This window comes from Acanthaster planci, linkage group LG08 (assembly GCF_054643075.1).
Source record: "Acanthaster planci isolate LZ-2023a linkage group LG08, COTS_SCS, whole genome shotgun sequence".
NCBI lineage: Eukaryota > Metazoa > Echinodermata > Asteroidea > Valvatida > Acanthasteridae > Acanthaster > Acanthaster planci.
This window is the reverse complement of record NC_141784.1, coordinates 18,316,457-18,338,771: the sequence shown is the minus strand read 5'-3', so window position 1 is coordinate 18,338,771 and position 22,315 is coordinate 18,316,457. Positions and strand designations below refer to the sequence as shown.

The window sequence follows — 22,315 nt, the reverse complement described above, 5'->3', positions numbered from 1 at the left end:
CGTATCTGTCACCAGTTTAAAACCCACTTCTAAACATTCGTTTTTGTATATGAAAGCACAACCGTTATTACACACACACGCGAGACGAAAAAAGGGCAGAACTGTTGACAAAACTGTGTGTTCGAGTGGTTTAATATCTAGTTAAGTGGAACAACATTGTGCATACATAATTATGTGCCTTTCAATGTGCAAAAATATATACATATACAGGTCTAGTTAGTAAAGGTCAGTAGTCAGGAGAACCCTCAAAATGAAGCAAATTTGACGTCTCAAAACATTTGCTGCGAAATTCGTTTGAAATTAATGAGTTCAACTTTAAGGAATTCACAAAACAAATGTTTTATCTGACGTCACAGTTTGACATTCTTGATTGATTTCACGCCAATAATGACCCAGCTATTCAACTTTTTAAATGGTTTTTCTTTTTTTTAATACTTTTTTAAACTTTTATTTTTGTTTTTATTTTTTTTTTTGGATGAGAGCAGGAACTTTTCCCGGCAACTTATCACAAGTTAGGAGAAAAAAAATTCCGGAATAAAAACACGTGGTGAACTTAGTTTTTGGCATTTCGTTTAGCTAGCGTCACAGAAAATCAGAGTCCAACATTGTCAGACTAAGCTCAAACGGACCAGTCCTAAGATTCAAAACAAAATGTGCCACACTACAAGGTGCCCGAAAGGCTCGGCTGTCGGGTCGATAGACACCCAAAAATACTTGTGCCTGCCCTTGAAATTCTTAAACCACTCAAGATGGTGATATTCAGAAAATGTCGATTATTCTGAGAAGTGTACAGCTGTCCTTTTTTTTAAAACCCTAACACTCCTCAATCCTTCACCTGTTGGAGGACTCAGGAGTGTTAGGGTTAAAGAAAATGGCGATCAAAATTGATTTCATGACTACAGAAATTGCAGTTGTAACATTGAGTCATTCCAACGTAAAGCACAATGAGCAACGCTCGTAACAGTCAGGTTCATCATCGTAGACGCTCTATGGTTGATCTTCACTCTTTTCCGATTTGCTGCGCTAACATCTTTTTGTTTCCTGTTTGGTAGCGATTGCAGATTTTCATTTATTGTCCAAGACTCCTTGCACTTCACTTATATTTTTAATGCGTCTCGTTCATTTTTATACAAACTCCATCCATTTTATTTGATCATTTTGCCGTGTTTAGCCTATTTATTTAAATACCAATGGTAAACTGTAATTGTGATTGTTAGTCTGTGTTTTTAAAACTTGCATTAAGGCAATTAATTAATTCCAGTTTAACCTCAGCTTAACTCTCCATCCGTTACTAAAGCAAATAATTTCTAAAAAATAACTATAACGATGACAATTTCTGCAATGTATAACTTTACAGAACAGATCAATAGTGCAGAAACTTACCTATTAACACTTTCCTGGTGATATTCCAAATGCACGTGCTTGTCAAACGAAATCATTTTCTTACGGTGACCGAGGGATTTCGATGATGAGTAAGCGTCTAATTCCAAGGTTGTGAAACGTGGTTTTCATTTGAAGAGACGGTGAATCGTGGTTCACCAAACTTGCTCGTTTAGGTGTAAAAAGCCCCTAACTCCGTAAAGTCATGTCGATAACATTTGATAACTTGAATCCTGCATATTTCCACAGGTAACTTTCACACAATCCATTGGGACTTAAGGGATAATGAAGACAGTGTGTACGCCCTACGATCCACTAATGGTGCCGGCTGCATGTGTCTGTGTGTGACTTCGATAGCATGCACTCTGTGTAATGCGCATGTGAAAGAAAAACTATCTCGTACTTGTCCACCCAGTGGAAGAGTTGCACAATTATCAATGGCTCGGGCCAGGAGTAGCCTAATTCTTTCGTGTACATGCCGATCTAGATCAAAATACACGTAGCTAGCCAGCTCCGTACAATGGCTTGAATCGTCCGAATCATCTCTCGGCATGAACCAAAAACCTTTTGTTCCTCTGTACAACAGATACAAGTAAAGGGAGGGGCTTCAAAAAAAGGTTGAGATTCCTTGACTGGAATTCGCGGACCCACCCATTCAAATGAAAGAATTTCCACTATTCATCGTTTCTCCTTACCGTAACTGTCAGCCTTGCCACAACATATATGAGCTTCCATGATCCTTCAGTATTGCCCTCAAATACATGTAGGTTAATGTTACAGCGAATAAAGGGATCGGGGGGAGAAGCCATTCCACAAAAGTAGCCCCCCCCAGCCCAGTTCTTGAAAAAAGCATCTTAACAAAAAGGCGATGGGGTACCTTTTTCTCTCCTATCTTCCAAAAGTGTGTTTAACAACCCCCCAAAATGCAATGCAGCCTCACCCCTCCAGAAATATGGTTCTGAAGCCATACTTGACTCTCTGCAGATTACTGTATGGCAAAATTTATGACAAACTTTCCTGAACATGTATGTACATGGGATACGGACGATTCACATCCGCTCCGAGCGCAACAAACAAAGGCGTGTTTTTTTTTTTTTTGGTACGCACCGCTAAGCCTGCGTTTATAATGGAGATCAATGGCGCGTTTATTTATTCCTTAATGTATGGTTTTTGCGTACACGCAGACCGCGTGGAAGAACCCGCGTGGAAAACTTTAATATCTGTCCTTCTTTTGCCACTTGAGGGTGCACTTCAACTCGGGGCGGATAGTGCGCCTCCAAGAGTTTGCAACGCGTTGGCAAATCACAACGCGCGCGAAATCTGTCGACCCTTTCCAAACGCGCATTGGGTCGACAGATTTCGCGCTTGGTGATTGGTCAGCGCGTTGCAAACTCTTGGAGGCGCTGCAGGCGCACTATTATGAAACGCCCGTATTCCCACGCGTTTGTGGACGAATCTGTTAGTATTTCCAATCACACATAACAAATTGTACCGAAGGCTGTACAGAAATACAATTGTCGACTACGTCGATTTCAAAAACATGCTGTGTGACATAGAGTAGACCTAAATGTGCACTTTTTGTGGCAAAAACATAACTGAAATGCCTATTCTTCATAGTTCCATGAGTTTTTGCTAACACCCACAATCGCACTCTTACCTTAACATAGTGTACCTTAGTACACTGTGTACTTTTTTCTCTTACCTGAGTGTAATTCAGCAATCAGAATTGGAAGCCATTACTGCGGTGGCACCACACGCGTGGACAGGTGGTTCGCGCGCGTTCCACCCCTCCTCGACCAATAGGGTGCGCGATTTGCTAAATGCACGCGCGCCTCAAGCTGAATAATGTGTGTGTTAGTGCGACGCCACCACAGATATGGCGTCTAATCTGATTAATTTTATTGACAGTGAATACAATGCCACGATTTTAGTAAGTTAATAGACACGGAAAGACAAATTCAAGTGTAACGGTATTTTTTGGTGAAAGACGTAAAATATTTTGTTGGAAACAATGATACGTTTTCATTAACATGATGAAAAGTAAATGGTATTAGTAAACTACAACACACTGCATACATTTACCAGAGGTGCTAAACCAGTTTTGTTTGCCTACTGCAACATTGGACTTTTCTTCCCGTTTAGTCTAGTAATGGGCTTACTACCATGACTCATGCATTATTCAACACAATAGGCCAATTTTCACTGTACCAGTTTTGAACTTTTAACAAATTTTCGTCGTTTCGAGTTCATTTCTACAGGAGCCAAAATTTCACTTTTAAAACCCCTGCCACTGCACTTTGAACCTTCTCAGCGTGGTTACTCTTTTAAAAATACGTCTAGGACGGACCAACAGTAAGCCTATATAAATATCGCCATTTTCAAAAGGATGGGCTACATTATTTAAAACATCCTTTCAGAATTGCACAAAAGGAAACAATTTAAGTAATTTTCAACACAATAGATTATTATAATAACTATAGGCTGAATTGTGAAGCAATATAACATTTATCTTAAGGGTCTTCTTGGTGCAAGACATGGACTTGAAGGCATTGCTACTTTTGTCCTAGCAACCAGTAAGTGAGTTGCTTTCCTTTCCCCTGTCAAAAGGAATTTCAAATTTTGGGGTTAGGTCAGAGTCGTTATATTGATTCCTTCTTTAACTATGACGAGAAAAAAGTCTACAATTTGTTTAACTGAGAAATTACAACTACAGTGATAACAGTACACACTAATAGCCGCATGTCTGCCTTTGTTTCTAATGCGTCTGCAAATTTAGTAAAATCTTTGAATAACGAATACTGTAATTTTTGAAAACGGATGAAAAGAGCTGCTTTCTGTAAGAGAAAGATCAGCATGTAAGAAATCATACCTTCATTTCAATTTCCCCTCTTTCTTCGATGTTGAAAACGTCAGACTCCCGAAGTATGGCCGAGGTTGAACTGCTAATGTGAATTTTTAGAGCTAGCAATATGACCATAAGTGAAGGAAAATAATGTCACAAATATGTATCAAAATTAATGTATGAGATCATAAAAAAGCCACAGCAATTTTATGAAAAACTGTAATTCTAAGTAATCATGAAGAAAAATATCACCCTTACCACACCTGTAAAGGCCAGTTCATACTATAAGCGAATGTGAAAGCGAAACGAATTTGACGTCAAGAAAGACTGACGGCAAATTTTCGCTCAAGCTGAAGTGTGTTCGACTTTTGCGAATACGCAGCGCGAAGATTTGAACTGAACGTCACAAATTCCCGTTTGTATTCGTTCTTGCGCCAAGTATAAACTGGCCTTAATACCTTAGACGTCTTTCAACACCAAAATTTCATTGCTCACGTTCTCCGTTTGATTCCATCCTTGACGCTGTGTTAACTGTATCACCAAACAGGCAGTAACGTGGCATCTTGAGACCAACCACGCCAGCTACACAAGCTCCTTTTGAAAAGAAAGTCAAAATTGCACGATTTGTAAACAGTTTATATTAAAACATGTCCAATTATGTTCCTTTCTGACAAACGTATCTGCATCAGTGAGGAATTCCCAAGGAGGCCCTCTTACCTGAGTGTATGCCAGCCCGCAGCAACAGCTTCCAATCTGGCCGATGGGAGACCTTGAATGTCCCTACGCTTGCCAGCAAGGCAAGCGCCATCTTGGCCACGTGAGTCGCATGCGCGTTGCCGTTGCGGATCGGCAGGCCGGACACCACCATGTACGCATCACCAATTGTCTCTACCTGGATAGTGACAAAGATAAAACAGGGTGAAGATCTTCTCATTCTACCTGATCTGACTACCCGTCGCTGTTAGTATTAGAGGCTTCTGAAAAAATATGCCACTTTGCGAAGTGTGCCGGTAATATATTATAAAAGGAACCTGAATTGTGTATTTTGTTTTACTTCTTACCATCAATAATGTTATTCAGTTTACTGATCAAAATTGTAGCCTGAAAATGTGTTCCATTCAAGGGAATGAATGCCACTCACTCCAAATTGTTATCGACCTTAGCCTATAACTTTATTAGCATGACACCCATATTACCTAGTACGATTATATATTACTTCCACGTTCCAACAATTGGCAGTTTGCTGTAAAAGGCTTGCTTATAACAGCAGTTGGTAGTTGAATCAGATGCTACCTGGGACAAAAACCTATAACCACCAAAATGTTCATTTTTAGGCTGTGCAATAAGGGCCTAAAGGATATTAACTTTGACAAACCCACAAAGCATTCGGTTTTCCCTCTAAATTTGCTTATACATTTGGATTCTTCCCTGTCCTAAAAATGTCGCCATCAAACCAGGGGTATAGTGCTGGACTCAGGAGTAATGAACGGGCGAACAAAATAAACGCTAAAAAGGTCTTTCACATTTCCCCAAGCCATCTCCAAAATTTTCCTCACTTTATAGACGTCAAAGTTACCAATGGTCTCATCGAAGCAGGTGTACAGGTCGTTCAACAGTGCTACCACCTTGGATGCAAAAGAAAAAAATGTGTAAAGACGTCTGACAGAGTTAAACGAGCCCAAGACAGGGTCTTTTGGGGGAAGAAATGAACTCCTAAATTAGCAAGCGTTGGCAATCTCATTAAAGGAGCGGTTATGGACAGCTATCCTCAGCTTCCAAAAAGGTGTTTGTCCAATGGGAACACAAAAATCAGAATGTCAATTTGTAAAGACGCACTGCGGTATGGGCCCTACAACGTTTTAAAGGGGCGGTTTGCAAGTTAGCCGGCATCGACTCGTCAGTGTCACGTCACCCATCAAGGTACACCGAAAATTAGGCTCTTATTTGTTTTATGATAAATTTTGATAGGTGGGCCTATTTTGAGTAATTAGTACACAGGTGTGTTCCTTTTGCACACTGGAGTCGGTGCCCGGTGACAAAAACACAATTTGTAAATATTTTGGCAAATGGTCTAAGCCTACATCATGCACAGTTACCCCCCTCCCCCCAAAAAACCGATCCGCTAATGGGCTCAGGTTGTATCAGAAGGAAGTACACGTTTGCGATACATAATTTCATCAGTGCTGTTTCGTTTCTTGGAGTAAATTTTTCGTACTTAGAATGGTATTATCAGTTACATTGACATTCACTGCATCTGTCACCGTCGCATTTGTATACCTGCATTGGGGTGCTACGCGAGGACAGCTCGGTGAACCCCACGATGTCACTGAAAAAGATAGTGACACTGTCATACGCCTCAGGATGGACGGGTGACCCGGTCTTCAGCTGATCAGCAACGGATCTGCAAATGGCAAACACAAGAAGCTCTGTTCGATAAGAAGCAATCACCGTGTTGATTAACCAAAGGAGTTCCACCCGCCGACTCACCCAAATTAGTACATTCTGTTGCTCAACATGTTGCTAATTTGCTCAAGGGTCGGTCAAGTTATCTTCTGACCTCTTTGGCAAACTCTCTCCTAAAGCTGGTCATATTTTACCTCAGTTAAATGTAACAGCACATTCAACATTTGGTAGCACACACTTGAAGGTCCAAAAGAAAATTTCTGGGGGGGGGGTAAGGAGATTAAAACGCACAAATTCCATAAATCTTGCGTTATCCTGCTGCAACTCGGTCAACCTAAAGTGAACAGATCGAGCATTACATCTGTGTGTTTTTCCCAGTCCACTCCTTTTGGAAATATAAAGGAATAGTAGAAACAATTCATGGAACCTGTATTAGGGCATGGTCATGGCAGAGGTTAGACTCCATCCAGGTATGGAAAGGCATTGATCATGGACGTGCTTGGGGATAACACCTCATTAGATAAGTGTCACGAGCCTATCAACGAAAGCAGTGCTTCAAGTACAGGTTCCCATGGTTGGTTTTCATACAAGCACGGCAGTGGATTGATCGATCCTGGACTTACTTGGGTAAAACTTCATACAAGAGTGTCTCCGCCCGCTTCTTCTCCTCTAGGAAGGCTGAGGTTCTCTCTTCCACGAGGCCCTCCAGGTTGTTTGCGTAAGCCTCCATGCGGTTCAGCAGATTGTCCAAGATTCCGCCCGAGCCACCTCTGTGAAAACAAGTACACCGCGGGTGGTTCAATTATTTTGTTGGAATAACTTGCGCTTGTGTAGCAAAATTAATGTTTTCGAATTGACTAACAGGGCCCACGAAATATTCCCGCTTTGATACTCGTACACGGCGAACTTGATTCTAGGCTGAGTGGTGTTAGCTGCCTACATAGACACCGCGGTAAATGAGGAAGTGCTCTTAAAACTTTTAAACAGGTGTTCCATGATGTTTGTTCAGGTCATTTCCTGGGTCCTTCTGATGCAGTTTGTCATTACGAGATCTGTCCTGTCGATGCAGGTCAAGCATAGGACTGGAAATTGATATTGAATGGAGAGCACGTCGGGCTTGCGCCTGTTTCGGCAAACAGAAAATGCGCGCACGTATCCGTATATATCTTTTTGCTGACGACGTTATCACTTGAGGCTGTCTTGTTATACGTAATGGGAAAAAAGCTCCACGGACTACGACGTATGGAAGCAACTTGGTACGGAACCGATACGTATGAAGTTTCGTTTCTGCACACCACATTAGTACTGAGTTGTATTCCTAATTCTCACTTGAATGACGCGCGATGTATCGTTTGTTTGGATAGCAATGCCTCTGAGTTACAGTTGCACGGGGTGAATTGATGTTGTTCTTTAAGAAATTAGCGCCACCAATGTTGCGACGTTGCTGTGTGAAATATCACGTGCGGACGTGAAAGTCACGCCGAAACTGAACTTTTGCATCCTTATACGAACTCTCGTACGTGTTGTGTCATGCGGAAACGCGTCCGAGCACGAACAAATTAACTAGAGTGCCGAAATCTGTCTAAGCAGTTTCTTTCGTGGTCTGTGTAGTGACGCCTTCTGCGCATGTACAGCCACGTGACTGGCTCATACGTTCACAAGAAACTTGCACGGTAATAAAAGCATTTGCGGCGGTTTTCACACGAGTTGTGCCAATACCAATGGCACGAAATTCCGCATAGGATACAGACTGCGCCACGCGTGAGCGACTTGCTCAGTTAAGACATACTTGCACATTCTCTTCATGTCTGACAGGACCGCGTCAGAGCTGGGTCGATCGGACGGTGCTTCCTCCCAACACTTCGCCATGATTGCGTGCATCTCCGAACTACAGTCACCGGCCGGTACTTTTGGTCGAAAGGGCTTCGACGATTGGGGAATGGTGATGAGCTTTTCCAGAATGGCTGCAGGATAAAACAAAATCATAGTCAGTCTCCATGCCTAAAGTTCCCACTTGGAAAGTATTCACGAACTCACCGACGTGGTGTCTGGACGTTCCAGTATGGCACTGGGGTTTTGTTCGGAATGAACTGCCATGGAAAACTGGGTAAGCTGTCAAAATACCTTTCGCGACTGGGAATGTCCAACGATAACGTAACCTTGGCCATCATATTCGTGTATAATAACATAACTCTTTTCACATCTTTTGTCCAGTTGGCACCAGAAAGACCTCCAATTCATTTTTGGGAATTCTGAAGTGAATTCCAATTTCGTTATTTTGATGAGAAGCATTCTGGTGTGGAGTGCATTAGAAAGGGGGATACGGTCGGTTTAAGTGGCAGCCATTTGCTTCACCTTTGATGTCCATGTTGGCGTGGCGCTCTTGGTCGAAGGGCAGCCCTCTAGTCACCACCTCCTGAATAATGATTCCAACGGCATAAACGTCGCCCTCTTTAGTTACTGCCTTGCTTGGCTGCCGGAGGAGTTCAGGAGCCTTCCACAACATTTCTGTAATTCGCGAGAAAGAAATGAACATGCCATTTAACACCAGGCCCATGATGTTCTATGGGCCCGGTGCTACATCGCACTTGCGTGATGTTAAGTCGCATCACGTCACTGACTGTTGTAAGGTGGAGAGAAGGGTGGATGGGGGAGGGAGCGAGGGGGGGAAACGCCCCCCCAAATGTTTTTTCGTTGTTTGGTTTATTTGAAAATATTTACGCCTTCAAAGGCATGTAAAAAGCCCCAAATGTAGCTTCATCCATCAGTAAGGCCATAAAAGGTTTAATGAAAAATTCCTCATCTTTTGCCCCCTCCCCCAATTAAAGCTTGCCAACCTTCACAAATTTGTTTTGGAGTCCGTGACTGACACACTCGACTGGCGTTCTGACATATTCTAAACTTGTATAAAACAGACTTATAGACCCCGACTGCCTGGTGGGTGCGTGCACGGACAAACGCAGTGGGGTGGGCAAAAGGGCTTTTCCGACGCTTGGTGGCAGCAACATGACAAAACTTAATAAACTGAATGAGCCAGCGGCGTATGCTAAAGTTGTGCATTTGTGGGATATTACTACACCTTTTTCAACCAAACTGACACATGTATGACACTTAAGAGGCAAAACCCCTTTTCACACTGATACAGCTATTCTATTAACACAGAATTAAAGTTATGGGCTACTTGTCATATCAGCTTGTTCCGAGGGCTTGTCTCTGTAGGTGAGTAGGCCAAAATCGGCCAGTTTGATGACGAAGCGGCTGTCCACGACGCAGTTAGATGAGCGCAGTCGGCCGTGCACGCCCATTTCACTGTGGTGAATGTAGTTGAGACCCTTAATACAATTAGGAGAGAAAAACATGTTGGCAATGGTGCTGCCTCTTCTGCAAGAGCTGTTTTCAAGTTTATTCTTGGATATCCAAAACGGGGAGGAACCGACCCGTTAAAAAAGTACATAGGTTAATAAGATAACACATTCCAGAGAGCCGACAACAGTTCCTAAAGCCGCAGCTCCGCAGATCGTAATCCTAACCTCGCAACGTGGCAATGTGGATGTGATTGGCAGTTATATGGAAAACACGGCCCATCGTCTATTAATCGAACAAGCTCTATCAGAAGCAAACCCAAGATTATAACAGGCCTCAATCTGGAAAAAAAAACAGGGTTTGCCTTGACCCCGACTCGAGTGCCGCTTGCTTCATGTTTCTAAATCACTTCCTTTGGGACTCAGTCTAAACGAAGTCTAAGGTTAGTTAGCTCTGGCCAGGGTTTAAGCGTTACGTCCGAAGGCACGGTCTTGTTTTGAGCTTGGAGTCAAGTGAATTTAAATTCTACATATTGTAGTTACTTCTTAGTACAGGGATCCTTTTCCTATACTCAGGACAGGTATCCAGGCTTTGGTCCAACTTTCATGCATTGGTATAGGTTTTCCCGGCATCATTTAAACTTTCATTATTCCATTTAGTCTTCCAATTATTGAATTTCACGGTAAGTTAACAGGCCGTTGATGGGTTGGGGCAATGTCAATTTTATAACGCAGTCCTTGTAAATTCACAAATGTGATCCATTTAGCTTTAATTTATATTTACAATTCTTTCAATTTTTGTACCCTTTTTATTTTTGTGAAACGCAAATCTACATGTTCATTATAAGCACATGCGTGATGTCATTTGGGGAGGAAACCTCAGTAGTGCAGCTATTTCAGACTAAATATACCAGAATTATTTGACATTCTCTGAAACTACTTTTGTGTCAGCGTTCACTCGCAAATGACGCAAAATGGACTGCTCTATGTTCGTCTTACGCCGATATGTAAATCGAATACTTTTCAAGGAACATCAAAACGTGACCGGTAAATGCATTCGAAGGCACCAAAAAGGAAATGGAAGTCAGGTACAGCAGCAAAAACAAACGTCAGCTCATGAAATTGAACAAAGGGTCAATCAAACTTCGTAACAACATATTCGATCGCCATCGAAACCTAGGGTATTGTTTGTTGTTAGAAAAATACCTGTACAACATCCAGCAGAAGAGAACGCTTGAAGTCTGCGTCCAGCTTCAGGGCATCGTTCTCCAGAATATCCTGAGAAAGAAGTCATTCGGATAGACATACTCAATTTCTGATTACGCCATTTAAAAGAATGTTTACGTCAGTCATTGTTTGATAAAAATAGCTCTTTTTTACCTGAAGGCTTCCTTTACTGCAGTACTCGGTGATGAATGTGTTCTTTGAATTATCAGGACCGTCGATGCAGGCACCAACGAAACGGACAACATTGCTATGTTCCATCCGTCGAAGCTGTATGCATCAAAACACAGTTAACATAAAATGAATTAAATCACATGCTATAAGTTGGATCGTTTCACAATAAATTTTGCTAATTTACGTTCGTGGCTTGACACACCGGCAGTGTAGAGTATTATTATTATTTATTTCTGGTAATGACACAAACGATTCCTCAAAAGTGCCCGAGGCACTGTAGCTCGCAAGCCTGAAGAAATCTGTAGAGAGGAGACAATGACGAGCAGTTACATTTTTAGTGGTGGGAGGAAAACCCCCAAAGAATATTTCGGGCAAAACCCACGGAATCAGATGGGGGCTGAAAACCCAATGCACATGTGGACCGAGCCGGGAATCGAACCCGGACGGCGAAGGTGGACGGCGAGGAAAGAACCACTATACGCCAACCCAACTCCAATTAGTCGGAGTATTAATTTAATCGGAATAAAATCATTATTAATGTTAATCATGTAACACGAGTTGAAACTTAAAGTCACAGAATACGTGAAACCAACTAATTAATGTGTGGTTTCCAGTCAAGCTGAGGAAACCAATTAAACCACCTGGGGCGTTCTCAGTTGAGACCGAGGCGGAAAGAAATCCTCATCAGACATCAAGTCAAATAGACAGTCTTGTCTGAACCGACTGGACGCAGCAGGGAGCCGCAACCGTGTCCTTGAGAATTGGCTGAGGGCACGAGTCATTGACCTCCATCACAACACCTATCATTTCCTTTTTCCGTTTTTATCTCCTTCGATCAAAAAAAAAATAGATAAAAAATTGTTCGCCATGTACCCACCTTTCTAAATTCCTTCAACAGAGTCATCGTCAGCTCCAGTTTCTCCGCGTACAACGGCTTCAGTGCTACCATTCGACCCTGAACGGTGATTTTAAAAAGCAGATAGAAATCGCACGACGGAGAGATAATGACAGACCTGACCTGAACCTAAATGACGATCTTCTACCAACACGGCCTTGCCTTCCTGCGTGCGAAAGACGTGGCATTAAACAAGATTTTTCCCCGCAAAATTTTATTCCCAAAGCGTCAAAGCTTCCGGCATTGATGCATTTTAATTTTCCCCTCCGTACTTCGACTTTTTCTTCATAAAGGCTTTGCTGCTTTTGTCCGCGAGGGCAGAGGCCACACTTTGCGGCACAAAACTCAAGGTTTTACACTCTGAAAAGGATCAGTCAAATTTGACTAGAATTCAGTCAAATTTGACTAGCTCTTCAGGGTCAGCTGGGTGCAACTGAAAATTAGTCAATCTGGCTAGATTTTTGTTAGTCACTTCATTGATATTTCAAAGGCATCGAATAGGAATCTTGTCAGAAAACATGATTTTCCAACGTTAACTAGGAAAATCAGTCAACATTTTGGCTAGGTTGTTTTAAAACACTGCACATAATGCATGCTCTCACTCTAAAAGGACTGAAAGAAAACTTTTATGGATTTTATGTAATAGTGCTTCAAAATATCCCGTTGGAAGCAAGAAATTACCATCCACTGTACTGGGCCGGTCCTGATGGGGTTCGGGGTAACTTAACCGATCTCTGCCCACCAGTGTCATCGATTGGCGTGATAACGGAATTGAGAGATCCGGAAATTTTGTTCTTGCTATAAGATAACAATTATAAAATTTGAAAATCTGGGATTGTTCACGAGGGCCTTTCCTTCCAACATCTTAGTCATCACCCCTCAAAAATACTCAATTTCGGTGTTACAGCCAGCCCCATTGGAAAATCATGGACGTACCGCTAATTTTCGATTGATCTTAGCCGTCTTTGCTGCTGACAAATGGATTTTACCGAGGTCTCAAAAACACTTATTAGCATTATCTCTTAAGGGAGAAAGTCGGTTTGTGTTTGTGCTTCCCATGATTGCGCACATCGCCTGGATTCACTTCGTGCACGTTTATTTTTGACCGATAGGCCGGGCAAATTAGAGATGGCGTTCATAATGACTTAATGAAGGCGGGTGGTTCCATCAAATCAAGGCAAGCGCTTCATCGTATTCTAATGGACGTTTAAGATGAAGGCCTGGTATGTAATAATGAAGAAAATACATGACAAGCAACAACCTTGAGTTCTATGGCATAGGCGGTAATTACAAGAGGTGCTTTTTCCAACGAACCCTAAGGGTCCATCTACTCAGTCGAGTGGTAACGGAATTTCGCGCTGTAATAAGATCCAACACATTGGTTTCCTTATACTCCGAGAGTAAACACAGACTCTGCAGTGGGGCCATATCCATCCATCCAAGTAAGGGGATTTTTTTTCAAAAACATCTCGCTTAGACAGCGCTTTCTGGCCAATCAGAGGTCTCCTTAGGGGTGATGTCACGGAATGACTAGCATTGCGCAAGTTCAATTGGCTACAAATTGTCAACCAATGTTTGATTTTGATTGTTAAGCTATGCATGAAACATTTACCGAACACCAAGCGAATCGACCAGTGGTTAGCAAACTGTCGCGGATCGAACTTCTGTGCCCAGTTTTGTTAGGTTGAGCCGAGCGACTAGCGTATGATTGAGCCTTTGTTATTTTGGGAAGCATTCGCACGATGATTAGCACACAACGTCACTTGAGGGGGTAAGGGGCAGAGCTCTTTATAGAGGGAGTTGTGACATGAGGGTGTCACTATCTAGATGTCACCAAAATGGTGCGTATGCGTCAGTGCACATGGACAGTTAGGCTGCATCCGAATCTCTTGTCTAGAGCTAGGTCTAGGTCTTCGCTCCATTGGAAATGTGTGGAGACGCGCAGACAATAGACCTAGCCGTAGCTCTGGAAGCCCGTTTCGGACACGGCCTTAGCACGCAGTAGCTGTACGCTGTGCTGCCCATCGCATAATGAACAGCCATTTTGGTTCCAAAGTCTGACATTGGCGCCGCTCTCTCAATAGACAGCTCTGGTTAGGGGTGTCACACCCTCCATTAGTCAGTCTTGTCGGTAAAATCACCGTACTGCAGTCAGCAAGAATGGAGAAGAGACGGGAAAGGAATCAAGGTGACGGAAGTCACGTGTCCGAATCAGACCACCATTACGCTCACGAAAGTTGTCGACGGTGTGTTAGAAAATCCCATAGCACCCCCCCCCCGTTTAAAATGACATGAAGCTGGTGGATTTACATACCAAGCGGGTTTCCACCGTTCTTGTGTCATTTACAACATCGCGTTGAAAACCGCGCGCTTTCCGTCACCGCATTGAAGTACCGCTCGGGTATGTAAATGAACCCTAATTTTACGGTGCGGAGTCAAGCATCTTGATTTTGAACCATGAAGAGGTAAGACAGATGGTGGTGGCCCCTGAAGGGAAGGGGGGAAATGGGAGAAAGGTTGTTTGGCCGATTTCATTCCCCCTCCTTCCAAAAGCGTGTAAAAAAGCACAAAAATGTAGCCTCACCCCTCCATAAACTCATAAAATAGTGGGTGAAAACAAATCCAAATTGTTGCCCCCCCATTTTGTTGACCCCCCAAAAATTGGTTCTGGATCCGTCCTTTTGAGGAACAGCAGCCCGGAATATTTTTGGAAAAGAAAAGGGAAACTGGAAAATTTGAAAGGTTTTTACGCACGTACATCGTGCCCAATGCCTGTTCGCAAACCTGCACTAAAAATCATCAGAATAATTATGTGGCCAACCTATCTATCTTACCTCATACTGAGCGACTTTGGTGAAGATCTGCTTCCGATTGGTACCGTCTGCATCCAAGCTTCCCTGAAACCAATCACATTATCAAGACATGATTGAGCATTCGTGGTCTCAATTACGGCCTTGGCCGGATTTTTTTCCTCGTGAGTTGCTTCCCTAATGAATAAAAACACCATATCGCGTAATGTGCGGACATTCTATCGTTGCTCGTGTTCGATTGTATTCGCATTAGTGCCAAGGTGCATGGTACGTGCAGTCGCATAGCTAAGTCACTTACGGTTGTTGGGACTACCAATAAGGCATGCACGTTTGAATACAATTTTGCAGCCTTAAGGATGACAGTTTGCTGTTACCCATTTAATCACATTACTTTCACGCAGGAAACAATTTTGCTTTTGTTTGTTTCTCTTCATGCAAAAGCTAAAGTTTAGTCCGTTGGTTTTGGCATACAGCCGTTTGTTTCCCCTTAACAGGAATTTGGGATAAATATCGGAAATTTTCCTACGAGGAAGAAATTATTTCCGAGCCAAGGAGGTAATTACACTGTTCTATATTGAATACAACCTTTTTGAAGTTTAATGTAAAATCTTATCTGACGAATTTCACTGCATAGTGGCTTTTCTTGAGTAACTTGTGCCTCAGTCTGCCCTTTTCGATGATCACACAAACTCTCACAAACCAGCGTTCCACTGCATATGCATGTCATATCACTGCTCGGCTGTCCGTAGGTTCATCATAGACTTACCATCGACAGTGACCGAATCGAAGATGAAGTGGACCTGAACGTATTGGTAAAGATCAACTCATCGTAGCGGATTTTCCATGACATGTTCATAATCTCGGAGTTCAGTTTCATCCTCCTGTCACAATTAAAAATCAACAGAGACAGATATTTCAGTTGATATGAATTCTTAAATTTCGAAACTGCGCCAAGTTTCTAACACGTCTACTGTGACTGCTATGACTTCGTACTTCTAGTAATAAAATTTGCAAGCCTGACACATACTAAAAATATAATTTGTGCATGAGCTTTCTTCCTATTATGACTAATGTCCTTCAGTATTTTCGAATGGAATTTTGTTGTAAATACTATAAAGGCCTGTGCCGTATACAAAAGTGGCAACATTAACTTAAAACTGACCTGTAGACTACAAACATGACGCAGACGGAAATAATCACCAGGCAAGCTGCTAAGATTGTCGATACCAACAGTACGGTATTGTTCTCTGTAGATATGGCATAGTTCGGAAACAATAGATCAATACAATTATGTTTCGGATGGATATGTTTATTAGGCCATGTGTAAATTACAGATTACTAACTCTAACAGAGCTGGCCAGGTTGTACTTTTCTCCGAGATCGTCGTTATTGGTTTTTAAAAAAGTCTTTAAAAGTTCTTCTACTCTTTCTGACACTACTTGCTTGTAAATCGGAAATACGGTACCCGCTAAATGTCATTCATGTGTGCAACACACGCTCTGACACAAAACGCGTGAAACCATTACCAACGCATACAGCCCTTCGTCAGATGGAATAAAAAAAATTGTTTGAATATTCAAAAGGCTAAACATTTTCGTAAAAGTAAAAAAATAGCAGTTTACATACAGACACACACTAACACTGGCACAGAATCGGCATGTAACTTGCTATGTTTTTCACTTTTACAAAAATGTTTAGCCTTTTGAATATTCATACAAAATTATTAGCACCATGCTCCAGGCGATATTTCCTGAAGGGGAGCCACTGAAAAACAATGAAACAATCAAACCTCTGTCTGCCATCTAAGACTGGATTGTTATTCTATTGATTTATCATTTTGGTGTTTTAATGGAAAGTGCATTTCAATATTCTACAAGACTTTCCCTATCAATTAAGATATATATTTAATGATTACAATTATTAGTATTAATATCTGTCATGACAATAATTCGTAAGCAACAATGACCCCATGAAACGATATCAAAATAGTCAGTGCTTCATCAGAGACCTCAAAGTCTCCCACTCTATTAAAGTAAAGTGGTATGGGGTACCCAAGTGAATACGTCACGCGCGCAAGTATGCGTGTTAAAGACATTGGCGCGGGAACCAGCGAGTGAACCAACACGTGGGTGTACTCCATTTGTTTGGACTGCACTTTCTAGCTCAAAATGACGTCACATTCGGTTTTCAGTGTTACTGACACGAACACTTACTTTCCCATGATGCCTGCATTCTATGCCTGCAATATACCCAGAAAGGGTTATGCACCAAAATTACAAGGTAAGTTTTACATTCTTATATCGAATACAAATCTCATTTGTTTAAAGGCACCTATTTTCATGTTTATTCGTTGTTGCGTTTTATACTGTTTATACACAAACTGTAACAGCAGTGTCCGGTACTTTAAAAGTCCAAAGGTACACATTTGGAAACTTTGTATGTGGCGGTATAAACTCTGGAAAAAAAAACATATTTATAACTGGAGTGACGCTTGCACTCAAAAACTCGGCTAGCCACACCTCTTTCTTTGTCCTGTGGTCTGAGTTCCTGCAGCGTGCCTGCTTTAGAAGATTAATTGTGAGTTCATCTGTAAAGCTCTCACTTAGGCAGGCTGAGAGGGCTCTGATGCAGCAGAGAGTCATGCTACCATTGTACCAACGTCTGAATTTTGTTGCTAATTAATTTCATTGCCGACAGAGGGCCTCAGTCCAGTGGCTCCCGACTTTCAAAATATTGCCCTGGTCATGGTCTTTGTGTATGTCGAAATAAATACATGTGTCCGCAGTACGGGCATTTCATAAAAGTGCGCCACCAACAATTCGCAACGCGTCGGCCAATCACAATGCGCGAAATCTGTCGACCCAGTCCTCATTTGGAAAAGACGCACGATTGTGAATTGCCCGTATTGTCTTACATTTTCGATGATATTTGTCTGGATATAAAGAAAACAGATTCTCCAATGGCCACAACGCAACGGCTGTATGCAACGCGCTGCAATGATTATGTGAGCGTATTGAGATCCCGTAGGCTTCACTTCGAAGGTAAATCTAGCAGACGAAAGTCGGAGAGATAAGAAAATAAATAAAAAATGCACAGGATGACGGAAAACACACCTTTGGGATTGCATTCTGGGTTCTCGTTGTAGAATCCACAGATGGGCGTGTCTCTGGGAACTTCCCCATTTCCGCCGTGCCAGATGATCGGCTTGCGAAACTTGATCTCTTGAGTTATACCATAGTAATCGGCAACCACCTGACAAAAAAAAGTTTGGCATCGTGATTTTTGTATCTTAGGAAACAAAACAAGGGCGGGGGGAAGGTGCATGTGATTTCCCCCTGTGGGAGTCTGTGCCCCCAGGTTCCCCCCGTCCGTTTGAAATATTTAATGCACAGAGCATAAAAACCCACAGTTATTTTAAATGCCCCATGAAAAAAAATGCGTACACCCCCACTATGCTTCAAATATTTCACCCTGTAGTTACGCCATTGGTGGCTGTGGTGATGATAACGTGTAATGGTGAGTTGTTGGTGATGAAAGTTGCAAGTGCCGTGAAAGGAACAAGGGGGAGGTTGGTGCTGGGGAGTTCAACAGTGATGTGTTTGAACATTTCGCTGATTAGCAACAGAAAAGTATTTTTGTCGTGATGGTGGAGTGAATTAAAGACCTCAATTTACAGCGGTATTTATGACGAAAAACGTTCATTAAAGGCAAGTTACCCGTACCGGGTGCGAAAGCGAACACAAACGCGAATTTGTGACGTCAGATCAAATATTCGGCCTTCGAATAAGCCTTTTTCTGGTTAAACTTAAACCAACTCTGGTACCGTGAGTTCTTTAAATTCAAGCGACGATAACAGTGTAAATTCGCCATACTAAATAAACTGTTGCTATACCTCCTGATTCGGGCCAAGCTTTCGCTTAGTTACATAAGAAAAGCCGTGCACCAATACGCTGTCTTCAATGGGTAAGAATGGCGCAAAGAGAGTAGTCCATTCCAGAGATGGTGGTCGCTGTTCAAAAGCTTGCCCCAAATCACAAGGTGTTGCAACAGCCTGAGTGTCTCTCGTCTGAGGAATTTAAATTGTTACGTGCATGCGCAATGAGATCACTCAGTGGACCAGCTTTTATTTGAATTTAAATCGCAAAAGATTTATTACATGCACTTCACATCGAGCGGAATTTGGCTGGAAATATATCGTGACGTCCGATTCAGTTCGCTTTCACGTTCGCCTGTAGTATGAACCGACTCCAATTCGTGACAATACGAACATAGTGCAAACCCAAGTAAAAGAATGTGGTAAGAGCAGACTTCTATCTTGACTGTCTGTGGACGATATCCACATTATGGACGTTTCCAGATATGTTTAAATGACATCTACTTCTCAACACTCGCTTAGAGAGTGTCTTTGTATCGGCTCCCGAGCCCTCCTCCTTTATCATTGCCAAGACTAACTTCAAGAGCGCTGGTATATAACAATTTTAGAACATGCAAAAACCCTGAACAATGCGGTCCGGTCCCTTCGGAACTAGACAAAATGCTACTGGGAAACGATGTGGACCTCACCGTCTGTGGCTTTTTGCGTACGGAAATTGAACGCCGAATCGTCTTACCTCAAAGACTCCGTTTTCAGTGTCGGTCATGTCCCACAGGGAATAGACAGCCACTCGGTCGCCGTTGGCCGTGATGCCAACCTCACCGCCGATACCTGGGGGGATGTCATGCGGAAAATGATATGATAATACGGCTCTTATACTCTTCATGAAGTCCTGTGTGCCAATGTCAATGTTCCCCCTTTCCAAAAAACCGAGGTGAAGCTGTCACAAGCCTGACAGCTACAGAGTACTGAAGTGAATACATCATGCGTACAATGCGTGTAAAAGCTAATAGCGCGAGAACTATAGTGCGACTTGACACTTCCTGGTTCAAAATGGCGTCACACTTCGGTACTCCATAGGTTTAACGAAGGAGATAATGTGAAATTGTGTACGTCAAGTTGATTCGTCATTATTAAATCAACAAGATAACTGATTTTCAAAAACAAAATGCTGTGCAATCTGGGTTTTTAACTTGGCAACTAGAAACATAACTGTTCCAAATGAATTGCTGATTTTATGCGTATGCCCTACGTTTTTGTAATTAAAACACCGAGCAAACAATCAGCCATTGTGGGATTACAGTGGCGTTCAACTCCATTAAAGCAAAAAGCAAAACTAGTGGACACAAATGTGTACATTTGCTTATTATGCACAATGACAATTCTACTTGTTCAGTCATCGAAGTTGCGTCATAAAAGACGGATAAATCTTTAAAATCGATTTGTTTTTCAAAGTGGAGAGAAACTCTCTTAGCCTCCTTCGAATTTTTGATGGAAAAAGGGTTATTAAAGCGTAACCATGGAAGTTGCAGCATTGGGGATAAAAAGAGACTACCTCATATCGCTTGTCCATGTCACGAGGGACGTTTTACTTCTAGCTAGATGACAACACACGTTTCCTTGACGAAGGAAATCTCCTTAAAGGATTTACAGAAATCTTACAGCAAATCGCAATGACCTTCCATTGTCATTTGGTAGATGAACGACAAACGTTATACACAAACAAACAGTAGAGAAAAAGTAGCGCCTGCCGTCGAGGTAGTATTCGAAACCCCGGTCTCTCTTTTTAAAGAAAAATGGGTATTCGAAAAGGAACGGTTTCTTTCATAGGACATTAGGCCTATTTCTCTGAAATGTTTTGCTGTCAGCATTTATCATACTATTATCCACTTGGAAGTGCTTCAAAGAGATAGTTAATCACACATTGTCATCACACATTTCATCCGTTTATTAATTCCATTTTTGCTTGATGAAGACGCACTTCGTCGCAACCTCGCCATGAAATTACTCACAAGGCCTGAGACACTTTTTAAAAGAGCACGTTTTGGGTTTTGGCTTTTGGTTTAACCTAAAGTTAATTTCCAGCCATCACTTCATTCGAAATTGAATCAAGCCAGGAAACATATCGGTGTTTCTGTTTCCCGGTACATTGCAGTGTTTTCAATGTACCTGATTGACTTGCTGAGATCACTCACTGATTCTAATTAAGTTAGGCTGGAGCACACACTGGAATGGACTATGCACCCAAGCCTTCTAGTCTGGAAGCAGACAGCAGGTCTGAGATTTTGTTGGTTGGTACGTTACGTCGCTGGCAGATCAAAGGGGGGCAACGGGGGCTGTGCCCAAGGGCTGTTTTTAATATGACCTAAAGGAAAACGGCGATCAGGAGAGTACTGCGTTCCCCTGTCTTTCAAAATCGTGTAAAAACCTTAATGTTTAGATTTACCTTTAAGGAAGGATATCAATAGTCTTTTGCCCTTTTCCGAAAAAGTTTGATTCCGAATCCGCCCTTGAGTGACGTCACACCTAGTTGGTAAAGCAATGGCGTAGAATCGCGTCCGCATTTCATATTTCGAAATACGTTTTGCCCCTGCACCGAATATCATGCAGTTAAAGCGGGAAAAAAAATTCTAACCGTGGCTATGCTAAGAAAAATACGCTTAAAGGCAGGTCCATATCTTCGGCGAAGACAAAAGCAAAGCGGCATTGACTTCCCGAAACATTTAATTTGAAATAATTTGGTTAAACTTTTGCAAAGTCGCTCCATGACCATTTGACCTGAGGTTACGAACTGCCTTCGGGTTTACTTTTTCGCCAAGTGTGAACTGCCGTTTAGTGACCAATGTCGGCCCTGGACTTCATGCTTTGGCTTTATTTCGTAAGCTTATATTCTACGAGATCAACACAAGTTCAGTACTGACCTAATTTCCGGTGAGGAAACATTAAGTGTAAGGATCATTATGGTTGCAGTTCCGACCCAAAAAGAGCTTCTGTTTCTAAGCAAATTGCGCCCTCTCCTGGTCCACGTTGGGGCTCATAGACACATGCATTCTTCAGACAGCAGTTAAGTATTTCTGACGTGGCGAAAGCTGAGATTGGGAAAATGCATTCAGAGGACGTGGTACCGGACCAATACAACGATCCCTTCAATATGCACTGGGATATGACAGTATAATACGTAAAGTGGACAGGGATCATGCAATGGCATCACCTTGGAAAGTGCGGTTCCACATCTTCTCCCGTAACGCCATGCCATCACGGATGTCACCACCCTCATGTAAAGTCTCGTTTATGGCTAGTGAGTACAATATCAAAGCGTCATGGAACGAGGTGGCAAAGAAATTCACCTGAAGAGGAAAAACAGCACTTACAAATTACACTCTCGGCTCAAGAAAGTAAATAGTTATTGGG

The 22,315-nt window shown here is 42.2% G+C and overlaps 1 protein-coding gene across 5 annotated transcripts in view; it reads right to left on the bottom strand.

The window, feature by feature from the left end:
• Positions 1-114: 114 nt before the first annotated feature.
• LOC110984553 (atrial natriuretic peptide receptor 1-like) overlaps positions 115-22,315 on the bottom strand; it is an 81,561-nt gene continuing 59,360 nt past the window's right edge. For all 5 annotated transcript variants that reach the window (XM_022244845.2, XM_087140073.1, XM_087140072.1 and 2 more), the window contains exons 4-22: positions 22,116-22,251; positions 19,641-19,735; positions 18,144-18,282; positions 16,193-16,277; positions 15,797-15,911; positions 15,055-15,117; positions 12,203-12,280; positions 11,308-11,421; positions 11,134-11,205; positions 9,807-9,957; positions 8,981-9,133; positions 8,415-8,589; positions 7,249-7,395; positions 6,500-6,623; positions 5,779-5,847; positions 4,940-5,114; positions 4,718-4,816; positions 4,250-4,341; positions 115-3,977 (exon numbers count right to left, since the gene is read on the bottom strand). In XM_022244845.2, the coding sequence (XP_022100537.2) occupies positions 3,933-3,977; positions 4,250-4,341; positions 4,718-4,816; positions 4,940-5,114; positions 5,779-5,847; positions 6,500-6,623; positions 7,249-7,395; positions 8,415-8,589; positions 8,981-9,133; positions 9,807-9,957; positions 11,134-11,205; positions 11,308-11,421; positions 12,203-12,280; positions 15,055-15,117; positions 15,797-15,911; positions 16,193-16,277; positions 18,144-18,282; positions 19,641-19,735; positions 22,116-22,251 (2,127 nt within the window). In that variant the 3' untranslated portion in view covers positions 115-3,932. The remainder of the gene's footprint in view (positions 3,978-4,249; positions 4,342-4,717; positions 4,817-4,939; positions 5,115-5,778; positions 5,848-6,499; positions 6,624-7,248; positions 7,396-8,414; positions 8,590-8,980; positions 9,134-9,806; positions 9,958-11,133; positions 11,206-11,307; positions 11,422-12,202; positions 12,281-15,054; positions 15,118-15,796; positions 15,912-16,192; positions 16,278-18,143; positions 18,283-19,640; positions 19,736-22,115; positions 22,252-22,315) is intronic.